The following is a 23726-nucleotide window of genomic DNA, read 5'->3' as shown; positions in this document are numbered from 1 at the left end:
AATATGATATAGTACTACTACTATTCACCTCTCACGAAAATACTATTTACATGTGAATTTGCTTCTTCAAACCAGAGGATCCGTTTCTCTTATGGAGGCATGACTGCACTACGGCAAGATCCAGAGTGGCCCTGCCCTACAAGTGTTCCTTCCCTTCCGGTGGAAGTGAGCGATCAATATCCAGCACTAAAAATCTAAGATGGCTAAGGACGGTTTCGTTGTAACGAAGAGTAGTACTCTTTTCTCGATCCATCATTACCATTGTTGTTTCTGGCCCACCTGTGATGACAGCGACTCAAGCAGTACCTTTTCATGTGTAGCGGTGGAAGAAGGAAAGAAAAGGTAACCCAATAGCATGAGGCCATGCCACGACTAGTGGTTGCATATGAGTAAGTTCAGAGTTAAAACAAAACCACCGTCCTTCTCGAGTTCTCACCAAAGATTTGGAGCTCTCACAGTCACACCTCTAGCATGAACAAGGACACACACACCACCATCCACTGCCATTCACTCCGAGTCACAACCATCCTGCCACTTTGCATTTCAGAACACTTGGTACTAGCCTGTGATGGACGAGTTTCCAATTTTCCATGAAAGGCCTGATGAAATTCCTCGGCGAAGGGAGAGAGCCGGGGAGCAGCTTCAAGAGGAGCCGGGAGCGTGGCCCCTCTCACCTCACGCCGATCCAACCGCTTCATTACTCCCACGCCTCGCTCCCGCTCGAGAACCAACCGTTACTGCTGCCGCTGCCTCAGAACACGAAAATTCACTAGCTCGTCTAGTTAGACCATGTCAAGGAATTTCTATCAGAGACTAAAATCTTTTTACAAAAGAATTTTTATTTTCTTTAACGTTCTAACAATTTTACTTTAAGATTTTCGTCACGAAAGAATTTTTAAAGTCATTTCCTTCAAAATGTAATTCTCTCTCATTTTTTTCACGAATCCCTTTGAAGAAAAAGATGAGAGAAAATAAAGAGAATAAAAATATGAAGGGAAATCGAGAAGATAACAAAATAAAAAGAATATAGTTGAAGATGATCTTAGAACCGTTCATTTATAGAATAAAAAAATAATTTATTCATGTTGAGATTTATATTGAAAGAATATACAAAAGAATTAATAAAATAAATAAGAGTATTAATAGATAAAAAAGATAAACGGTTGAGATACATTGTGTGCAGTAGGAGAAGCCTGGGTTTGGATTTTTCCGATCCGCCCGCCCGTTCCATTCCATCTGCGTCTCTGTGCTGAAAAGTAGCACCCCCCCCCCCCCCACGGCAGCCAACGGTCACTCCTCCCCATCGGCCAACAGACTAGCCAAGCTTTTTTAAGCCCCCGCCCTCGTCCTCTCCTCCTCTCTCTCCTCTGCTCCGCGCCCGAGACCGAAACGCCGAGAGGAACCCGCACAAACCACTCTCACTCACCGCGCGCCAACCGACGCCCTCGCCTCGTCGCACGCGAAGCTAGCTGCTGAGGCCGCGCGCGCTCGGGGCCGGCCGAGGAACGGAGCAGCAGAGGGTCTGCACGGTACACGACACCCCCCGCGCGCGCGCGTACGGGCACGTGTTGGTACTTGACACTTGCTGGCTCGACGACGCCTGATAGACCAGGCGGCCGCGGGATGGGGAGCGAGGCCGCGTTCACGGACTCGGCCGACGGGAGCAGCTCCAGCTCCGACGCCGCCTCCACCGATGAGTGGCCGCCAGCGGCGACTAGGAAGCCGGGCTTCTGCGCCTCCGACACCGAGGTGGCCAAGCAGCAACACAAGCACAAGCGCAGAGCAGCCTCAGGTGAGTGATTTCTTCTACCTGCAGCATCTCGGTGGCGAAGTAGTCTAATGCGTGCGCGCCTTGTGTTTCGACTAGCAGAGATGGAGATGATGAAGGAGAGGTTCGCGAAGCTGCTCCTCGGCGAGGACATGTCTGGGAGCGGCAAGGGCGTCTGCACGGCGCTTGCCATCTCCAACGCCATTACCAACCTCTGCGGTGAGAACTCGTCGCCATATCCATTACCAGATAATGAATTCTAGACCTCCAAGTGAATTCATTAATCGATCCACTAACTGGCTAGTGCCTGCCCCCTGCGTTTGCAGCCACGATCTTCGGTCAGCTGTGGAGGCTGGAGCCGCTCCCGCCGGAGAAGAAGGCCATGTGGCGGCGGGAGATGGACTGGCTGCTCTGCGTTAGCGACCACATCGTCCAATTGGTCCCCACGTGGCAATCCTTCCCCGACGGAACCAGACTCGAGGTACCTCCACATGGCGCATTGTCCATTTACATCCACCATTTCCTCCCTTAACATTCCAGCCGTAGGGCGCTGCGCTGCGCAGAGCTGAAAATTCCAGCGGCTATCACGCGTTTTTCCCCACTAAGCGCACGGATCCGATACAGAGTGTGTAGGCTCAATTAAAACTTTAGAAATTCAAACGGCTGATCAAATGTCTTACTTGTCCGGTGAATGCACATCATTTCATAGTTGGCAATTGAACACCGCCACACTGAAGATATCGTGGTTCTGAAACCGGAATTCATATTTGCCGAAAAAGAAAAAAGAAAATGTACCGGTCGCAGCTGTTCGAGAGCAAGTGCAACAGCTGGGTTTCGATAGAAGCGTGACCAACTGACAGTGTACTAGAACAGTTTATAATGGGGACTTTAGTTGCATATGGACCACCAGAAAATGATTTTTAACAGGCGCTTAGCTACCCTGGATTTGGTGCTAAGTACTAAGATTTCGTTTTCATGACGAAAAGAAAAGAAACGCGAGAAAAGGTTAGGTGCATGGTGTACCGGTAATAGAAAATGATGTGCTAGTAAGACAAGGTACGCACGGCAGTACAAAGGCCAAGCTATGCCTGACTTTGTGAATAGACAAAGGAAATTTCAGACAGAAGGATTATCTGTTTCTGCAGCGTGTAAATTCCAACTGAAAGCTATCAACGACTGTCACTAAGGGACAGTAGTGCTTATGCTGTTATGTATTACACACTGAACTGTTATGCATTACACACAAACGCATTCTGCATCCCTTTGCCACTCAATAACTGATTGCACAAAACTCTTGATGTCGTGTTTCAGATCATGACAACTAGACCACGGTCTGATTTATACATCAATCTTCCAGCGCTTCGGAAGCTCGATCATATGCTCCTGGTGAGTTTTTCTGAGCTGTGAATTCAGTACATGTGTTAATCTAGAAAATTCAGTTGTCTCTAACAATAGCATCTTCTGGCAGGAAATCCTGGACAGCTTCAAAGACCCAGAGTTCTGGTATGTCGACCAAGGTATTGCTGCACCGGATTGCGATGGCTCCGCCTCCTTCAGGGCGGCTTTCCACCGCCGTGATGAGAAATGGTGGCTCCCGGTGCCTCGCGTGCCTCCTGGGGGCCTTAGCGACAAAACAAGGAAGCAACTGCAGCATAAACGTGATTGTGCAAATCAAATATTGAAGGCTGCCATGGCCATCAACAGCAATGCTTTAGCTGAGATGGAGGTCCCTGAATCGTACCTCGACTCCCTACCTAAGGTATACCATGCTTCTTCCATGATAAAAAATCACGTCATGTGCCCTGTCCACTACATTTCTTGGTCTCAACTGAAACATGTTGCTCTAATCTTGGATTTCAGAATGGAAGGGCCACCTTGGGCGACATCATACACCGCTACATAACGTCTGATCAATTCTCCCCTGAGTGTCTTCTTGACTGCCTGGACCTGTCCACGGAGTACCAGGCCTTGGAAATTGCAAACCGTGTTGAGGCATCAGTCTATGTGTGGCGCCGGAGGGTTGCTGCCAAACCAGTAAACGGCTTGGGCCGTAGCGGCAGTGCTAGATCATCTTGGGGTATGGTAAAGGACATGATGATAGACACGGAGAAAAGGGAGCTGCTTGCTGAACGAGCAGAGGGCCTGCTAATATGCTTGAAGCAAAGGTTTCCTGGACTGACGCAGACAAGCTTGGACATGAGCAAGATTCAGTACAACAAGGTCTCTAATCTCTCTCTCTCTCTCTCTCTCTCTCGGTCTCTTCATTTGTTTTAGCCCTTGTCAAGTCAATAGCTAATGTTGTTCTTGTTGCGCGATGAACAATTTTCAGGATGTGGGCAAATCAATCCTGGAGAGTTATTCAAGGGTTCTTGAGAGTTTGGCTTCAAACATCGTCACTCGCATCGACGATCTGCTGAACATCGATGAACTGAACAGACATGCTGAACATTTCTCACCACCAGGCGATGCAGACTGCAAGATTGCTTGCAACCAGGCCGTGGTTCCATCCTTCCCAGTGCCTGCCTCAGGCACACCGTTCGTGACTGCGTATGCCACGCCTAGCTTCTCGCCGGCGCAACTGTCGAGCCCGTCAAAGAAAGAGAGGACGTCGCTGACTCCAGGCAGGCAGTCACAACATATCAGGGGCGCTGGCGCAAAGAAAGCCTTGACGGACCATGTTGGTACAGAAGTCAAGGGGATGATAATCAGCAGTAGTACGATGATCGATGTCTCGACAACGACATAGCTGTAAAGCTAGGCTGATAGACTATCATGGGATTGCCAAATGACTAGTCTTTGTGTATGCGTGTGCCATCTATGTGTGCCCGAGTTCTTCATTTCTGATTTCTTGATGATAAGGTGTGTGTACTGTTTTCTGACCACATGATTTGGAGTGTAGCTTCAATCTGATTTGAAGTTGCTGCATCTACTGCTGAAATTAACATAATATAACCGAGGACATTTGATGCAACAATCTACTCAGTCCCATTTTTACAGTTAGCACTGTATGTTGGACCCTGAAGCTTAGCACCTTCTGTTTACAACTTACAACCCCTTTCGGGGAAGCTAAGATCAAAGCCCAAGCGAGTTGCTACATGTGTGCAGGCTCATCCAAACTGGAGGCTGGGTTGGGCTTTAGGCTAATTTTGAGCCTGGGAGTTACACTTGTGCAATTTGAGTCAGATCTCACAAGTAAGCAAAAACCCTATAACCGGAATCGATTTAGGTACATCTGTCATAATTTTCTGTCATAATTTATACTGCCCAATAACCAATTTGATCCTAAGGTAAAGAATAACCGGTTATACCAAAATACCAAATGGTGTAGTCAATAGAGTCAAAACCACACTTGTAACCAAGTTAATTCACAAGGTTTTTTAAATTCACCTGCAAGATACACACGAAATACATGCAGGATCATCATTAGAACCATCATACTTGCTGACCATGAACTGATGAAATTAACCAACCAAAGTTGGCCACCGACATTATATATTGAACAGAGGAAAAAAGCCTCTGTAACGGTTGGTCTTACAGCTCTGTATTTGAGGTTTCTGACGATCCTAGAAGCGGCAGTGTGGCTCGGTTCTCGCGTTTTCAACAGCTCCGGCCTGGTTTACAATCTTAATCAGGCGCCAACATGCCCGTAATGATTGTGAACCGACAAACGAGCCGAATCTTCGATCACAGGCCGTTTACGTGGCAGATGTTCAGAGACTGCAAAAGAGAATTCCATGGTCGTTAAGCCTGCCTCACCGTAGTGGAGTGCAGTAGGTGATGCTCTGAAATGGAGAGCTCAGTGCATGCAGCGCAAAGACAACGCTAGTGCAGCGTCCACTTCGGCCGTTTCACACCATGAGCTGCGCAAAATCTCAAGCAAAGTAGCAAACAATGATGGCTTCCGTTCACGCTCGAGGCTCCGGGGCTGTATATATATACCCACCTCTGAGATGCCGAGAAGATCATCAGAGCGCAGTGCAGTTGGGGCAATAGAGTGTGAAGTGCATAGGCAGTAAGAAATGGAGCTTCAGGCCAGGTGCTTCTTCGTCGTTGCGATGCTCCTGATCGCCGGCCTAGCGGGGCTGAAGACGGCGCACGGCGCGGGGGAGTGCGGCCGCGTGCCCGCGGACAAGGTGGCGCTCAAGCTCGCACCGTGCGCGGCGGCCACGCAGAACCCGCGCGCCGCGGTGCCGCCCAGCTGCTGCGCGCAGGTGCGCGCCATCGGGCGCAACCCCAAGTGCCTGTGCGCCGTCATGCTGTCCGACACCGCGCGGAAGGCCGGCGTCAACCCCGCCGTGGCCATGACCATCCCCAAGCGCTGCGCCATCGGCAACCGCCCCATCGGCTACAAATGCGGCCGTAAGCACCCCTGTTATCCTCAGTGTTTTCCTTACAAGATCACGCTACATGGCATCAACATCAGTTGCTTTATTCTGCTCGTTTTCACTGTGCAGCATATACCCTGCCGTGAGGAGAAGCGAAGTGATGGCACCGGAAGGGCTCCAAACTCTGACCATCCAACATGAAGACCTGCCGTAATATGCTGTGATCTTTGTCATGTGGAACTTTTCGTGGATCCTCTGAATAATGTGGCTGTAATCCCTGAGCTTTGGAATAAAGTACTTTTCTGAATTCAATAATAATGTAAAATGTAATCGACAAGAACAGTTTCCGAATTTCTGTCAAATTCCAGCAGTAAAGGTGTAGTACAATGTTAAGTGATCTCCGCTTCTCCAGCATTTTTGCTTTGGAGCGACGATCCAATTGTACAAGGAACATGTGACTCTAAGGAGTCAGATACCAAGCCGCCCTTATTACTGGCAGAATGGACATGGAACCTTTTATGCAACCTAACTCTTACTGTGCTAGAAGTTCATTACATTGCACATCTAAAGCAGAAACCATGAAAGGTAAAGGTAAAGACACACTACATCTGCCCAGGTGTGATGATGCTTCTAAATACTGGCACCACCATTGGACGAAAGCGGGTCCACTATGATGCAGGTAACTGTTACTACTACCAACAATCTAGGAAACCAGGTTCACTCCCTTCCCTTTTAGTTCCTGCCATACAGAACCAGATAAAATAATGAGAACATTTGATAGAACCAATAGTAAACATGATAATGTGACAAGGGTGCAGGTAAATAAATATTCATCAAAAAGCACATAACATCAGGCATGTAATTAGTTACATTGAATAACTTGGCTCCGACCTATACTTTCAATTTATCATGAATCAGGCTCTTTGTAACAGTAATTTCAATAAATAGAATTAACAAGTTGCATGCTTCTCATAAGAGGGCAGCTTACAAAATCAGCATTTCTACGTTTTTACAATAGAGTAGTTACCAAATTGATTTTTAAGATATTGAACCTTATCAAACAATCGCAGAGTTTTATCCATACTCGTTCCCTAAACAAAACTCAAGTTTTTATAGACAATATGTATTTCTCAAGGGGCTCCCTCCAATGAAACATCACATCAATTTGCACTATAGGTAGGCATACTTTCCTTGATTGCCTTCTCACCTTAAGTGAATTTATATGACACAATGCTAGCTCATGTAACCAATGATGTAACTAATTATTGTCCTAAACCATATTGAAAACGATATAACCAAGGTTTTCACTCCAGGACAGTTAACCATTTTCCCACCCACTGACCTTAGCCTGTCTCCACGAGTAAATCATTGTAAATCAATCTGGCCGCTGGTTCAGTGGAAACATTAATTGTCTACCAAAAGTTTGATAACAACACAAGACGCACAAACAGGTATATAAGCTTTCTTTTGATAGATTCATGTTATAACCAGGAAAGCAAGAAATGGAAGATTGACTAAGCGTAGAACTCAGAAGCATTTATGATGCAGTAAGAAAACAGTATTTCCTCATACGAGTGGAATTGTTTGGACGCCTTTTTATTTTTTTGGGCAAAGGTTGTTTGAACACTAATCACTTCAGATATCAATAGTAACTCAGTTTCCTCGCATACAAAATCTTCAAGAAATCTGTGTCATGCTAGAACTATTCTAACTTTTGGAGAAAGGGAGAGAATATGTTATCTTCCATATAAAGAACTAAGAGCACACATGATATATTATAGGCCAAGTGAGACAACATGGTTATCTATGAACTAACAGCTGCCGATGTTCATCTGGGATTTGAAAAGGATATTAACTGGTGCAAAAATGTAAGCTGGATAGCATATGTATTATGCACAGGCAGAGACTAGCATGAAACTTAACAACTGAAACAGTAACAGGATCCTCCCATTTACCTTGTTCTCCAAGGGATAGACCACCAGATTCACTTAGTAGTAAAATGAGCCTGTGAGCCCCAGAAAAAATGAGAGTAAACAATAAGAAGCTTGGACAGATAGTCATGATATCTATCTCGATATAACAATAACGCTATACCTTGCCACCAGTCACCATGAGAATCTGTGGCTGGATCCTTCTTGTCCACCTTGTACTAAAAAACAATAAATTCAAAGTCTTGCTTGGGTACAGAGTAATTCATGCTAACCTAAAAATTGTGAAGTACTACATATTACAACAAAATGTTGTATTTTTGGGTTTAGTAATTTCTTACATCATTGGAGGATTCTGTGGCTTGCTTGGTTGTAGAGCTGCCGTAGAAATAATCTCTACCACCATAATGCACGGATGATCCAAAACACGACGTATCAACTGAATCACATGTCTGTAAATGTTCACTATCCTTGGTGTAAGCGGTACGACTTTTCGAAGGAGTCCATTGGGGTTTACCATCTGGAAGACAAAATAATCTTTCTTCAGTTAATTTGCAGTCGCATCATATCTCAGTGCTTCCAAACTGATTGAGTAAGATGATCGGCCCAGATGATAAACAGTCCATAGCTATGGACACCAGAGTTTGGGATCAAAAGTATATCTTAGTTGGTTGACACACCAACATATAGGCACACTATACCTTGACACTGAACTCCAACATCTATGCAAATGTTAATCATACATGATTTTCAAGATTCATCTGGGAATGAAATTCTTACCGTGTTTAGGTTCGTTGATACAAAGGCTATTCAGTTTTATTAAGGACTTGTTTGTTTTAGCTTCAGATTGTAAGAATACAATCCAATCTGTAGAATATGTGAAAACTCCTTCCCATCAGATCGTGGGATTTTATGGTACAACTTGGATTGTGAATTCTGAGAATCGGCTTTTAGAATGAGACTGTTTATTTTTCCTTTTGCTTTTGGAGCTAAAATCCAAATCAGAATAAAACAAGCCTAACATAACAATGTCCTCCGACTAGCATATAGGATAATAAAGATAAGACGTGACGGGGTAATTCCACAACTACCTGTCATGCCAGCTTGTGCACTCCCGCTCTGCCCTTTGTAGAGAATGCTGTACAAGTCCTGATCTTTCCCATTAGCCTTGAAAACGAAAGGAAAAAAAGAACAATACACAATTTTACTAATGTATAACTCACCAATGGCAAATAAACGCTTCGAAATTACATATCAATATTTTTTTTTGAGGAAAATTAGATGCCAATATCACCGTCGCTTCAACAAATCCTCTAAAATTGTGTTTTAAAAACACCACTCTACAATAATCGCATATCCTCCTCAAAAGGGGGCGTATCCACGTTAAAAACACACCAAAATTTCGTGTGTTCAACAAAAATGGAAAAAGGAAAATTATGATTTATCTAGTAACGCGCCTGTACGCGAAGAAAACCATCTGCATCATCGTAAACAACTAAGTTAAAGAAAAAGAACCACGTCGACGCGAGCGCGAGCGCGAGCGCCACACAGAGGCATAACATCGAACAGGCGAGGTGCATCAAGAAACGTACCCCGTGCGCCGGCGGATAGAACAGGCTGCTCAACGGGGACTCGGCGTCGGTGGTGGCGGCGGCCGCGGCCCCGGAGCCGCGGGGAGAGTACTTCTTCGGCTCCGTGTGGTGGGGCTGGTGCTGAGCAGAGGACTTCTTGGGCTCCATTTGGGGTCGGAAAGGAGAGCCGAGAAGGATGAGGCCTGAGGGCACGTCAAGCGGTTGCAGACGGCGGCGGAGAGACGGGGACTCTAAGGAACACTCGACTGCTGCCTCGTGGCGCTCTGCCTCGGCCTCCATGCGTGCCCGCATTTAAAGGCCCGGGCTGGGGACTTCGGCCGGGAGTTTCGTTGATCTCGAAGGGCCTGTACGTAAAATTGTAGATATGCTTCGCATTACATTGTCGAGAGGAAAATCTTTATTTTATTAAAGCTTCCATATCTGTTGCCTGCATGAGAGTATCCCATTTTCGAGAAACTAAATGTGGTACTTGGATAGTACATTTAATGTTGCCGCCCTATATTCATATTTGGCAGAGATGCAAAAATTTATTCTGAAACGTTTGAACAGTAGATGTGATGTGAGAAATTAAAGGAAATAAATGGTGTCAGTAGTCAAGAGACGCTTGTAAGCAGTTCAATATTTTCCCTACCACTAGATCATGTTGCTAAGCTAGTGTATGCTGCAAGGTGACGTAGAGTCGACGAGTTTTGTGTGAGGTGGAGGTTAGTGGTGGCACGCGTTGGCTAATGATAGAGGCGAAAGGGGGATAAGATGGTGGCATGTCCCTGAAGTGGCCAGGTGGCTGGTGGTAGAGTCAGACAAGGGGAGGCGGTGGTGGCACATTGCCCAGGAGTGAAAACGGTTAACCGATGGTAGAGATGGATAGGGGGAAGGGGGCGACGATGGCATGTCGACCGCGAGTAAAGGTGGTTGACCGGAGATAAAGGCGGACAAGGAGGGAGACAGTGACACATCAACCGAGTGCATGCAGACAAGGCAATGGACGATGATAACTTGGCATATTGGAGACGGTGGAGTGGCGGGACGGCAAGGTGTCAAGTTGAGACAAGTGGCAGAGCTAGGATTTTATCGCCGATATGCCCATCTAATAATATATAAGTATATAATTTTGTAACATTGTGAATTCAATATAAAAGTATAAAATTTACTAAAAGTACAATATATATATATTAAAAAAGTCTCAACATCATAAATATTACAATAAAAATATAAATAGTCTAAATAGGAAACAAAATCTTACATAAATAGAAGATTACAATACTAGTCTTGATCATTACTTTGTACTCTCCATTTTCTCATGGCCATGACGGTATCAATTAGACCATCTTCACTTATCTTGGAGAAAACATCACGCTTAATAAATATAACTAAATAGTCATTTAATAACTTATCACCCCTACTATTTCTCAACTTGTTCTTCACTAGACTCATCGTTGAAAAAACTCTTTCAACGCTTGATATTGCTAACGGTAGGATCAAAACCAACTTAAGAAGCAAGTACATCAAATCATAAATGACTTTTTTTTTTGTTCCAACAAGCCTAATAGAGTGCTCCCCATGACTGTTTAGACCTTTGATCTATCATCCAATCTCATATCACAAATAAAGTTAGCAAGTTGAAATTCAAGTCTTATCAATTCCATGTTTGAAAAATCTTTTGGATAAAACTTGGCAATTTTAAGTAATTTATATGCATCATAAAAAGAAAATAAGTTGATGGGATTCAAGGCGGATATACAAAGAAGCAACTCCATATTTACCGTATCAAACCGATTATCAACCGATAAGTTATTGAATGATTATTTAGTTATATTTATTGAGCGTGATGTTTTCTCCAAGATAAATGAAGCAACTCCATATTTTATGAATGACACCAATGTATACCTCTCTTCTATAATGATCATCAATTGTTTGTTACAGATAAAACCGTGGGATCTTTCATAAGGCACATATCTACCATCTAATGTATGAACATCGGTGTCATGTTTAATGCAAAATGATGTAACATTTTCTTAAAGAATTCTTTCCACCCATGAGACCTCACTGGTTACATTCTTTCATTTGCCATACTTAGAAGTGACATTGCATTAATAATATCTTGATCTCTCTTTTGCAAAGACTGAGACAACTCATTTGTGTATCCAAGAATAACAAGAATTAAGTGTGCATTAAAAACAAACTCAAATGACTCAAAAATACCAACCATGTCATATATGTTTGGCCAATCACCAATTTGTGTGGGATCTTTTCCAAGAGTTATGAGTACTTCTCGGATTGTGAAATAAATATCAACAATGTGCAAAATAGTCTTGTAATGAGAACCCCACTGAGTGTCACCGGGCCTAGCTAACTTATCTATTGATTTAATCCACTTCCACTTTCTATTTCCCCCAATTCAAGTGTTGCCTTCAGTTTTTGAGCTCTAACATCTCGAAGCATGTCATGACGCTTACAAGAAGCTCCAATAATATTCAGCAAGCGAGAACCAATTAGAATTAATGTGCAAAATAATGGATATAATAACCAAAAGGAGACTCACTTTCATCATGTCCATAATATGACAATTCTTGACAAAAGAAATCTCAAACATCTAAATGAATAAGTCAACCTAGCCTTATAAAGATATAGATTCTCCTCTGACACCTTCAAAAAATATTATTAATTGATTTAACTTGCGCAAATAAACTATATTTCTCTTGAGCTTTCTTGTGAGAACTTTTTTACCTCCTCCTATTTGAAAAGTGCGTCACTTCTATTTCAATGTCTCCAATCACTCTTAACATATTTACCACTTCTATTGCCAAACAAATAACAAATCATGCAAAATATTGCATCCTTCTCAATACTATATTCAAGCGAAGGGTATTTATGAAACCAAACAATACTTAAGTAGTGATACTTACCATATATGTCCCTAATTTTATAATCATGAGCATAAAATTGGCATGGACTTTTCAGAATATATCATCTCCGAACTACATCTTAATCATTGACATCATAGCTTGCAATATGCACTCTTCTTTGCTTTTGTTTCATGTTTACGAAAAAGTTAAGTCAATTAACAATTCACAACTTTTCTTGTGAAGTACTCTGATATCTGCCCTAAAAAATTCCAGGAATAAAATTCTGGGCCCTCTTATGATATCGTCTAGATGAAAATGAGATGAATATTTTCCGTCTGTCCATCCGTTCGAAGGCTTACAATGCAAATATGGATGACTGATATACGTATCTGACAATGAAACGCTATCCATGTCCGATTCTGGATCAAGAAAAAAAAGATATGATACAAGATGACTGATATTCATCCGAAGTACTTGAATGTTAGATGTTATGAGAAAAAATATTATAATTTTACTTAAAAACATGATAATATATAGGTACACAACCATAGACAGATAATACCGAATATTCTTATTTTCACATCTCAACATCACTTTCTTTATGCTAATTTTGATTACACCCCTATACTATTTAATGTATTATGTAGGGAGATGTGAAAGTTTTTATTTATCCGACTAACTGAAAGCTTGCTGCACTTTCCGCTCCGACTCCAACTTAAAAAAATATAAAATATGATACAAGATAAATAGATAAATATCCGATACTATCCGTGTCTGACTCTAACTTAAAAAAAAATATAAGATATAATATAGAATGAGCTATATCTATGTGTATCAATACGATTTTAGTCCTGCTATCGTCAAAGAAAGGTCAAGGGAATTCTATTGGAACTATTGTTATTTGCGTTCTGACGTAGGCAGCAAGTTCAACTGCGGTGTGTATATAGATGCGATATTATGCTTAATTTGAATAAGGCTCCATTTAGCATTACGGTGGTTTTTTAATATTTCTTTTTTAATTTTAGCTCCAGTTGTTAGTTAAAAGCATTTTTTAATCTATAACAATAAAAGTCGAACTAGGAAAAACAAATATTCCTCTTAATTTTATATAAAAAAATCAATTGAAGTAAAAAAAAACTAATTTGTCTCCTAAGTCATACTCAACAAGTCAACATTTGACAATACTGTAGTGAAACTAATTTATCTACCAAATTATATTTCAGTTATTATCGTTTTCACTCCGATTCTTCAAATTTGTCATTTATTATACAATAACATGTATAAATAGTAGTACATGCACACATGCCTGTGTTCATTGCACTACGGATGTAGGATTGTGCTAGGACATACCTATACATGTGTGTGGAGTGCTTTGTGGCGTGTGAGCACATCTTACTTGTATTGAAAAAAGAGAGAAAAGTTCATCATCAGCCTAAAGTAGTTCTTAAATGCTCATTCTAGGAACAAAATTATAACAGAAAATATGTCATTTTCTCAATTACATGGATAACGCATGCATGTACACACAACCATACATGCACACCGCTTGCACGCACCCACGAGTATACATCCTATCACATAACTACAAATAAAACTATTGAAAAATACTCACGTGCATAAATTATAAGCAATAGAATTTGAACCCTGCTAGGTGGAATTGTGCTATCATGCCTCTACCCCGTATCTAGAGGTGGTTCCTAAAGATTGGATGCTCTCTTGTTCTTCTTTGTTAACAGATTTTACTATTAACGGTCTTCTAGGTGTAACTTGTTCACAACCTTTTTATTTATCTATATTGATATGAATTACTAAACTCAATTATACTGTCATGTAAACATAAATCTAGTGATACGATTTCAACAGTTTGAAACGTACCAGTAACTTGACGGTGCAAGCTCTGGAACGTCAAGTGTGTGTCTATATATATACTTACTGGAGCATGAGATCTTGCACTAAATAGAACACGATGATAGTCCTGTTCATAAGGAGAGCTTAAGCTTAAAGATTGCGCAAGAGACTTTTTTTGAGAGGATCAAGAAAGAGATGGGAAGAGAGCACGTATATTGAGAGCGAAAAATCTCCATCCACTTGCCTGCCCTGTGGGGCTCATTTTGTAGAGAAAAAGGATAGGGGAATTTTACCAGATTACCTCTAAAATATTATGTTACAATTATATATATATGTAAGACTATTGCTGTTATTTTACCCTTTTACATACCACATGGTAACAGAATATTATTATTGTTATAGTAGTGCACCGTACGTCGCCTAAATATCTAAGGGTTGGGGTATTTTTCCTAAAAGCACACCCTTGTTTGTTGATTCTGAGGCTTTGAGGGGGCGAGCGGATGCTTAGAGATTTAGCTCCAGCCCCCTTTGACAGCATAATACCCTGGGCAGCTCCCGGTCATTGCAGCGTAGATGTCTTGGGTTAGGAGCAAGGGCCACACGATTCACGGGTGGTGCGAACGAGGCTCAACGACGGTGATGGTGTCGAGGTTACAGAGACCGCGTAGCCTGGGAACCCGCGGCAATAGCCCCGGAGGCATAGTTGACGGTGAGACTGAGGGAGATAGCCAACCATCCCCTCAATGGGTAATCGTGACAAGGATTGATGGAGGCATGGCCATCTGGAGCCCACGACGGTGGTCGGAGGTGAAGTATATGGCAAGGTTGAGGAAGGAAGTCTGTGACTCACTTAGCGGTAGATGCAGCGAGGCTTAACGGAGGTAGGGCTGGTCGTAGCCCCACGGCGGAGGCCAGAGGTGTTGTCGACAGCGAGACTAAGGGAGGTAGTTTGCGACCCACTTAGTAGTAGACATGATGAGGCTCAACGGAGGCAGGGTCATCTGGAGCCCCGCAGCGGAGGCTAGAGGCGGAGTTGACGGCGAGGCTGAGGGGGGCAGTCCATGAGCCCATTAACGGTAGACGCGATGAGGCTTGACGGAGGAAGGGTCGTCTAGAGCCCTGTAGCTGAGGTCGGAGGAAGAGTCGACGATGAGGCTGAGGGGGTAGTCCATGACCCCCTCGGCGGTGGATGCGGTGAGGCTTGACGGAGGTAGGGCTATCTGGAGCCCCGCGACGGAGGCCGAAGGCGGAGTCGACGGTGAGGTCAAGGGGGCATGTCGCTTCTACCCCTCAGTAATAGAGGTGGTGAGGATTGATGGAGGTAGGGTCGTTTGGAGCCATCCAACAAGGGCCAAAGGCGAAGATGACGACAAGGCTGAGGGAGAAAGTCTGTGACTCCCTTAGCGGTAGACGCGGTGAGGCTCGATAGAGGCAGGACCGTTCGGAGCCCCGCGGCGGAGGCCAGAGGTGTTGTCGATGGCGAGGTTAAGGGAGGTAGTTTGCGACTCTCTTAGCAGTAGACGCGATGAGGCTCGACATAGGCAGGGCCGTTCGGAGCCCCACAGTAGAGGCCAGAGGCGGAGTCAAGGGGGACACTCTGTGACCCCCTTGGTGGTAGGCGCAGTGAGGATTGATGGAGGCAGAGCCGTCTGGAGCCTCACGGTAAAGGTCGAAGGCAGAGTCAACAACGAGGTTGAGGGGAGTAGGCCACGACTATCCCTCACTGGTAGATGTGGCGAGGCTTGACGGAGGCAGGGTCGTCCTGAGCCCTGCGCTAGAGGCCAGAGGTGGAGTCGACGACGAGACAAAGAGGGCAGTCCAAGACCCTTCAGCGGTAGATGCGGTGAGGCTTGACGAAGGCAGGGCCCTGGAGCCCCATGGCAGAGGCCGAAGGTGGAGTCAACGGCGAGGCTGAGTGGGGCAGTTTGAGACAAACTCAACGGTAGATGCAGCGAGGCTTTACGGAGGTAGGGTCGTCCGGAGCCCCACGGTAGAGGTCAGAGATTGAATCGATGGTGAGGCCAAGGGGCAGTCCGCGACCCCCTTAGCGGTGGACGCAGCAAGCCTCGACAGAGGCAGGGCCGTCCAGATCCCCATGGTGGAGTCGACAACAAGGTCGAGGTGGTCAGTCCGCGAACCCCTCAGTGGTAGACACGGTGAGTCTTGACGGAGGTAGGGCCATCCATAGCCTCGCAGTGGAGACAGGAGGAGGAGTCAACGGTGAGACCGAGGGGGCAATTTGTGACCTCCTCAGCAGTGGACGCGATGAGGCTCGACAGAGGCATGACCATCTAGAGCCTCATGGCAGAGGCCAGAGGCAGAGTCGATGACGAGGCCGAGGGGGCAGTTTGCGACCGCCTCGGTGGTGATGCAATGAGGCTCGACGAAGGCAGGACCATTTGGAGCCATAGGACAACGAGCCTGAGGGAGGAAGTCTATGACTCCCTTAGAGGTAGACGCGGCAAGGCTCGACGCAGGCAGGGCCGCTTGGAGCCTCGCAGCGGAAGCCGAAGGTGTTGTCGATGGTGAGAGTGAGGGAGGCAGTTTGCGACCGCCTTAACGGTAGACACGGTGAGGCTCAACGGAGCCCCGCAACGGAGGTTGGGGGTGGAGTCAACGGCGAGACCGAGGGAGGCAGTCTGCAACCCCCTCAGCGGTAGATGCGTCGAGGCTTGACAAAGCCAGGGCCGTCCAGAGCCCCATGGCGGAGGCCGAGGAGGAGTCAATGGTGGGGCCAATGGGGGCAGTCCATGACCCCCTCAGCGGTGGATGTGGTGAGGCTTGATAGAGGCAGTGCCGTCTGAAGCCTCACGGTGGAGGCTGGAGGTAGAGTCGACGGCGAGGCTGAGGGGGCAGTCCCTGATCACAAACATCATTTATTTAGTTTCTTACCACTACATGGGCCTATGCAATGTAGCATCGAGAGCCTGTTTGCTGCTAAAACCGAACATTCTCATGATTCAGTTGGTTTTGATACACTTGTCCTGTAGATGATATATTTGTGTAAGATAGACTAATAAAAATACCAAATACTAAAAAAAATACTCCAAGGATTCCACTTTCATGAAAATATAGTACAACATTTAGAAGCAACAATGCCATATATGCATGTTACATTCCAAGAATGTCCAAACTTCATTAAACAGAAAGTGTGCAGTTTTAGCAGCAAACATCTTACTTAACCATTAATCCATATGTTTCGGATCATGCTAAATTCAAGTGTTCTAAAAAAATGGTTTTTTGGTTGCACATTTTTTTATCTGACTAACAAAAAACATTTGTAACGTATGAGGAATCCAAATCCAAAACTCAGTTGAACAAGACTCATACCTTGTGCTTTGAGCTTGACCACATCTCCACCAGTTCTCTCTATTGGGCGTTAGTCATACACTTCGTAGGCAATATGGTTCTCACTTCATTTGCTGGTATACCATTAAAGTACTGTTTTTTCAGCATGTACCTCATATGTCATTGACCACCCTTTAGCATATCAGCACATGCATTTCTCACTGCCTTACTATTGGTGTCTATGGTAAATTGATCCTAGTTAAGAGCATGAACATCAGGAAAAGAGAATGCAAAGGATATAATAAACATTGACAGAATAAGTAAAATAGAAATTGACTTCACTTTTGACTAAGAGTTGATATACTTACAGCAACTTTTCCAATGTAGTTTGTAAGATGAGACTCGTTCCTCTTGTACTCCTTCCAGTGTGGAAGGATTGATATATGTTGTCTAAGTATGATCTGACCCTCTAATGTAAGCTTTGCAAATTGCATAGGTGCCTCCAACTATCTCTTCCCTTTAGAAAAATGGATTACAATCTTATTGCATAACCCTCTACTTATCCTATCAAGATCTTTCACCATTCTTCTTCCCCTTTGCCCTTGTTGTGTACTGACAGTTGGTGCACCTGACAAAATTACATTCATAGAGTTAGTGTAAATCATTTAGTTGCTATTTGCAATAGTGTAAAGAATATTTGCCTTGCACAAAGGAGATAAAATCATTTGCCTTCATCGCTCATTTGGATCTGGTCTTCATGTTGGGTTGAATTAGCAAATACCAATGCATCGTGTGTGGTAGTAGATAGGCTTAGGGTGAACACTTCTTGTGGATTTGGACTTGTACCATGGAAAACTTCCTCAATTGAATTCAATTCCTTTGTATTCTTCCTAGTGACTCTAGTAGGTTGCTCTTGTTGCTCAGGTGCCGCCACTCTTTTTGATGCTCTTGCTACTCCAACAGACATACTACCAATCTGCTTGTAGTTCTTCTTAGGTAGATCCTTAGAAACTTGTGATGACTCAACAGGCAGAATACAAGAAGAATTAGATCCAAGTTAAAAAAAATTGCATAATAAAAGCTAATAAAAAATAACACTGCAACAATGATACCAGAAACTTGCACATACAAAGAAGAATTAACACCTTATCAACTTCCTCTTGTTCAGAATCCTTGTTCTCTTGAGGATCATACAAAGAACCTGAATCTTCGGGACCACTACCTTTGTTCTTTCGAAATGTACTGTTAACTATTGATGATAATGCAAAGACACCAAGTCTTTGCAACCCTTGATTGTTCCTCATCATAATTTGAGCCATCGTTTTGTCATATTCGGTAAGTGAAGCTTCTATACATTCGTGAAAAACAAATAAATGTAATATTATTTGTTTGAAATGCATGTAGAAGCAAGTCAACTCAATGTAAGCATCCAAGTATATAACAGTATTGTGTGTGTGTGCAGTAAGCTTTAAATACAACTTCAAGTTAATATAGCACTACTGTGTATGTGCATCCAAGCTCTATTTGCATTACAGTAGTATGGAGAATTTCATATGCATAATCATCACTGTTTCAATATTCAGAAGAGAAAGGTACAATTGCAGTTAATAATGATTTACACAGTAACTAATAAAAGCAAAATGTATTGATATACATTATTTAATATAGAATATGCTAATTGGAGATGATTATGGCCTAATGGGCTGCCTGGCTGGTAGCCTCTTCGATAGATCAAAGAAATAAGTTACAAACATATGAATTCAACATTCTTCAATATGTTAACGGCCAAATCGAGCAAGCAAACAAGATTAAAAAGTAAGAACAAAAACCAATGACCCCAGTCTTTCATCAACCTACAACCTGCCAACTTCTGTTGAATTGGTGGCACCTTCCGCCCTGGTGCCATCGGGGTCTTAGGAGGGAGAAGGATCGGTCGTTGGTGGTTGTTGGGAGGGAGAAGGGGTCAGGGCAGGGAATGGCAAGGGAAAAATTGGGGATGGAGGCGAGGGGAAGATTATCGGTTGTACTTAGTTGTTTACCAAAACACCCTTGTTGTGGTGTGGCACATTCAGGGAAGATTTTAGGAAGGCAAGCACAAAATAAACATTTTGCATATCATTTTAGGTTGCTGGTCTGGCGGGGTGGCTTTTGGTGCACGAATTTTTCTAAAGTAAAACGTATGCAAAATGGAATTATGGCGGGGTGACTTTTGGCGGGCGAAGCATGAAGCAAAACGTGTGGGGGGGGGGGGGCAATTCGCCGAATGTGAATCTATGCAATTGTAAATTGGGAAGAAAACGGAATGAGAAAATCACGTCCTGTCCCGGTGTCGTATCCAATTTTTTCCAATCCATTTCCATTTTTCTCGTACCCATCTATCCCCTTTTTGTTTTCGTCCAGTTGAGAAAATGTGAAAGTGATAATGGTTAGAGGGTTTTCATCCCTAGCGGACAATCTGGTGTTGTCATTATTTTGTGCACTATATTTAGATTATGTGCATTTGTCTGGCGTTTGTTTTTCAAAATCAGCAGAATGTCCATTGCGTAGAACCCTGTTTGCAGTGCCTTCATCCAGAGATTTGTCCGGTGCTTACATCCTATCGTTCGGTGTTTATCGTCTCATTTGAGCACTACTCCCTGAGCTCTCTGACTCTTTGTCCGGCGTTTTCTCTGGTGCTATCAGCGGACCTTCCTGTGTTAGTGTTTTTCGCACCCCACATGTCATATCATTTGACTCATCTTGACCGGCCATTCCACATTTCATTCGAGCACTCGTACGCCGCCTTTTGCCATCCTGCACCGATTGTGGCCACCGGGGTGTCCGTCTCGCCACCCTTTCTCACCTCCGGACACTACTACATAATGAGTCATCCGAAATGGTTCATAACACCTCATTCGCCATAGTTTTTCAACCATTTCCACTATTGTGTTTATGATAAACCGACTTAATATAAACATGTGCAAAACCGTTTCAAACCGTGTCCGATAACCCCCCCCCCCCTCCAAGTGAACAATTTTTGGTACTATAGTTATCTCAATCCCTCTCGATACATGCATACAATTAGAACATAATGATAATACATTCACAAAGTTTATTTACAAACACAAGCAGTTCACACGCATACATAAGCTATATACAATCACAACGTAGTTCACAAGTTAACACGTATCATTTATATACAAAGACAAAAGCAGTTCTCCGATTACACTAATTGAATAAAGAATTGCCACCCTACTTCTTAGGCTTCTTCACCGCCTTCGAGGACAATCCCTCATCAGCATCCTTCCTGTGTTTTAGCAGTACCGTCGCAAAAGAGTTGTCTTCAAGAAACACCTCAATGTTATCTGCGTCTGGTTCCATTCTGACTATCTCATTTATCATCCTAAACCAGAAAATATTCTTGTGCCCAAAACATTTGCCCTTGTTCAATACACAATGACCCGTAAACTCAGTTTTGCAATTCAAAAATATATATATTTTTTCATGGACAACAATAGAGAAGTTACCTTAGAACATGGTTCACTAGATAGTAACAGCCAATTGTGGTGGCTTTCACAACAGCGAAACATACATACTCAACCTTACTAGAATTGACACCAAGCTGACGAACTGTCGACTCAGGCATAAGAACAACACCATCCCCTAAGCGCCTATGGTCACTGAACAAACCCATAGTTGTTACATGGCAATCAAAGAAAAAGATGAGTTGTTTTAGCTTCATCTGTGCTAGATCAGTGATAACCAATAGATGTATTGTGATATAACTAAAACAAAACCGACGAAGCTCCATCGAAATGTAAAAATAATTTTTTTTCCTTAGGATACATATTAAACACATATTGACATGTAAAACTCATGTCAAATCCTTAAAAAAAATTAACATTGAACTCAGGTACAAATAGAAACATAACCTATCATCTGTGACAAAAATCTGTTTTGAGATTAGATCACCCCATAGACTATGAGACTGATATCAAAGATAGTGTGTTTGATCATTCCACAAACAAATTAATTGTGATGAACTTAGTAGCATGAACACAATCATGGAAATGTGTAAGAACGTGCGACATCATAACCAGCTACCAGAAGCAAAAAGTATTATACACAAATATCAATTCAATGCACAATTGATGATGTGGTTAAGAAATAGGCACTACACATTCAAAAGGTTTATCACTTAAAGGTTATTTTAACAACAAGAAACATCAATAAAGTTCCATGTTAAAGTTGACAACCACAATCAATTCACATATCTGTAATTCGTCGTGTGTCAAAGAAATGAAGCACATGAAAATGTAGCATTAGCATTGAACATGTCTATGGTATAAGATCAGGCGATGCCACAATGTATAATACTAGGAGAGCCTATTTCTCATCTTTAAAGTACAAACGGATATTTTCTACATTCTTTAGGGGTTGACTAGGGTTCATTTAGTTATTTCTTCATTGTTCCATTAGAATCTCTTCATTGAGCCATTAGAATCATATTGACCATTGCTCAACATAGAAAATAATAGAATGAGAATGTGTGAATCACGACAATTTTAGCAATTCAACAACGATATGCATGTGGAAAAAAAATCAAGCATAGACAAATTCATACAAAAGCTAGTCCACTCCAAATTGCCTTTATAAAAAGTGATTAATAAAAATGATTAGTTCTGAACTCACTGAAATCAGACTGAAATCAAGCAGAGGCACATGTATTTTATTTCAGGCCCAAAGAATGTCTAATTGCTAATTACTTGTCACCTCCATAAAACCTAACACTTGCTAATTACTTGTCACCTCCATAAAACCTAACACTTGCTAGTTACGCATCACCTCCGATTCAAAAATCAGCATGAAAATGCACGTGGCCCTAGAACATTTGGTATCAAAGGAAGGAAGGGAGGAGCGAGTGGCGTACCTCGATAGAGATGGGGGCAAGCGGGGCTCGACGACGACACAGGCGATCAAGGAGTCCTCCTCCACGGTTGACTACAGCCTCGGGGATGACGGTGACGGGGACGACGGCGACAACAACAGGGACGGGGATGAAGGCACGGAGTGGAGTGGAATTGTGGGATTGAGATAGGGAGGCATGGAGTGGAGGGCGCGGATGGGCAAAGGAGGCGACGGCGTGGAGGGGCATGGAGTGGAGGGCGCGAAGGGGCGGAGGAGGCAGCGTGGAGCTACAGTGCATAGGAGATAAGGAGGCGATGGCGTGGAGGGGAGGGCATGGAGGGGCGAAGGAGGCGGCATGGAGCAGTAGTGCGCAAAGTGGAGGATGTGGGGGTGGCACCAAAAATACAAGGTTCCTATGCCCTCGGGCAATATGTAGGGTTGTAGCATAAAAAAATGGTACTTGTTCAATGTCATTTCGGATATTATTGACATGACTCAAGAGCATCAACGCCACTGTACGATGCCATAATGGTGTACGACGCGTGTGTTGGGATGCTTGGCCTCCCATGGAAAACTGCAACAGTCGCTATAGAACCCCAAGCAATGCGCGATTGTTCACACCCTAAAACCAGCCCAGTCTACCGCATATAAATAAGGAACTTACCATTATCATCATCAACACAACTGAAAACTCAGCCAACATTGCCACTTACCACCTAGCCAACAACGCTGATAGCTCAGTGAAACCACAACATGGTAGTCATGGAGTGGGTAGACCTCTCGTGACCGGCCCTTTGTCCAATCACTGATTGCTTCGACGAGCCGAGGGACTTCATGTCCTTCAGGGTGACTTGCTCTGGATGGCGCAACAACATATGGGTCCCCTCCTTCGCAAGTCGCAAAATGTGAGTCAAGACCTTCGAGGGAAGCTATCTGACAGGGTTCAACTGCAATGGTGATTCTGCTAGCTTCATAAACCCGCTGATAGGATAGGTTCTTAGGCTACCACAACCCGAAGAGTTTCTTCATATGCCCGAAGCCGGGAGATGATGCAAAAAAAAAAGTCATCGTCATCTACACATACTGCAACAACCATATCACGTATGGAGAGCGAGTTGAGCAAGCATCACGGTGGCCAAGTATGGAGAGCGAGTTGAACAACCATATTGCTTCCAAGGCAACAATGGGCAATGGAACCTCCCCGGTCACAAAAACTGGATGGCAACCCTGGAGCTCCATAAAAA

The 23726-nt window shown here is 43.6% G+C and overlaps 3 protein-coding genes and 1 pseudogene across 5 annotated transcripts; 2 read left to right on the top strand and 2 right to left on the bottom strand.

Annotated features, from left to right (window-relative positions):
* Positions 1–1299: 1299 nt before the first annotated feature.
* On the top strand, positions 1300–4673 carry LOC133924529 (rop guanine nucleotide exchange factor 7-like). Its single transcript, XM_062370110.1, has 7 exons — positions 1300–1792; positions 1871–1987; positions 2095–2249; positions 3080–3154; positions 3237–3527; positions 3629–3988; positions 4098–4673. The coding sequence occupies exons 1-7, from the start codon at positions 1624–1626 to the stop codon at positions 4512–4514; spliced, it is 1584 nt and encodes a 527-aa protein (XP_062226094.1). The 5' UTR covers positions 1300–1623; the 3' UTR covers positions 4515–4673.
* A 1046-nt stretch (positions 4674–5719) lies between these two features.
* LOC133924555 (non-specific lipid-transfer protein Cor a 8.0101-like) lies at positions 5720–6622 on the top strand. The gene is made up of 2 exons (XM_062370150.1): positions 5720–6127; positions 6223–6622. The coding sequence occupies exons 1-2, from the start codon at positions 5788–5790 to the stop codon at positions 6237–6239; spliced, it is 357 nt and encodes a 118-aa protein (XP_062226134.1). The 5' UTR covers positions 5720–5787; the 3' UTR covers positions 6240–6622.
* Positions 6437–9922, bottom strand: LOC133924537 (uncharacterized). 3 transcript variants are annotated; one of them, XM_062370140.1, is made up of 6 exons: positions 9614–9922; positions 9110–9188; positions 8363–8541; positions 8188–8236; positions 8049–8098; positions 6437–6832 (listed from the first exon to the last, which is right to left on the bottom strand). In XM_062370140.1, exons 1-5 carry the CDS (start codon positions 9902–9904, stop codon positions 8082–8084), a joined length of 615 nt encoding a protein of 204 aa, XP_062226124.1. In that variant the 5' UTR covers positions 9905–9922; the 3' UTR covers positions 6437–6832; positions 8049–8081. The 3 variants fall into 3 exon arrangements, with proteins under 3 accessions (XP_062226124.1, XP_062226107.1, XP_062226115.1); XM_062370123.1 differs by having other exon boundaries at positions 8188–8242; positions 9614–9908; XM_062370131.1 differs by having other exon boundaries at positions 8188–8242; positions 9113–9188; positions 9614–9907.
* Positions 9923–17187: 7265 nt separating this feature from the next.
* Positions 17188–18914, bottom strand: LOC133885688 (uncharacterized; annotated as a pseudogene).
* Positions 18915–23726: the final 4812 nt, after the last annotated feature.

The sequence above is a fragment of the Phragmites australis genome, chromosome 1 (assembly GCF_958298935.1).
Source record: "Phragmites australis chromosome 1, lpPhrAust1.1, whole genome shotgun sequence".
NCBI classification, from domain to species: Eukaryota; Viridiplantae; Streptophyta; class Magnoliopsida; order Poales; family Poaceae; genus Phragmites; species Phragmites australis.
This window is presented reverse-complemented; position numbering and strand designations above follow the sequence as displayed.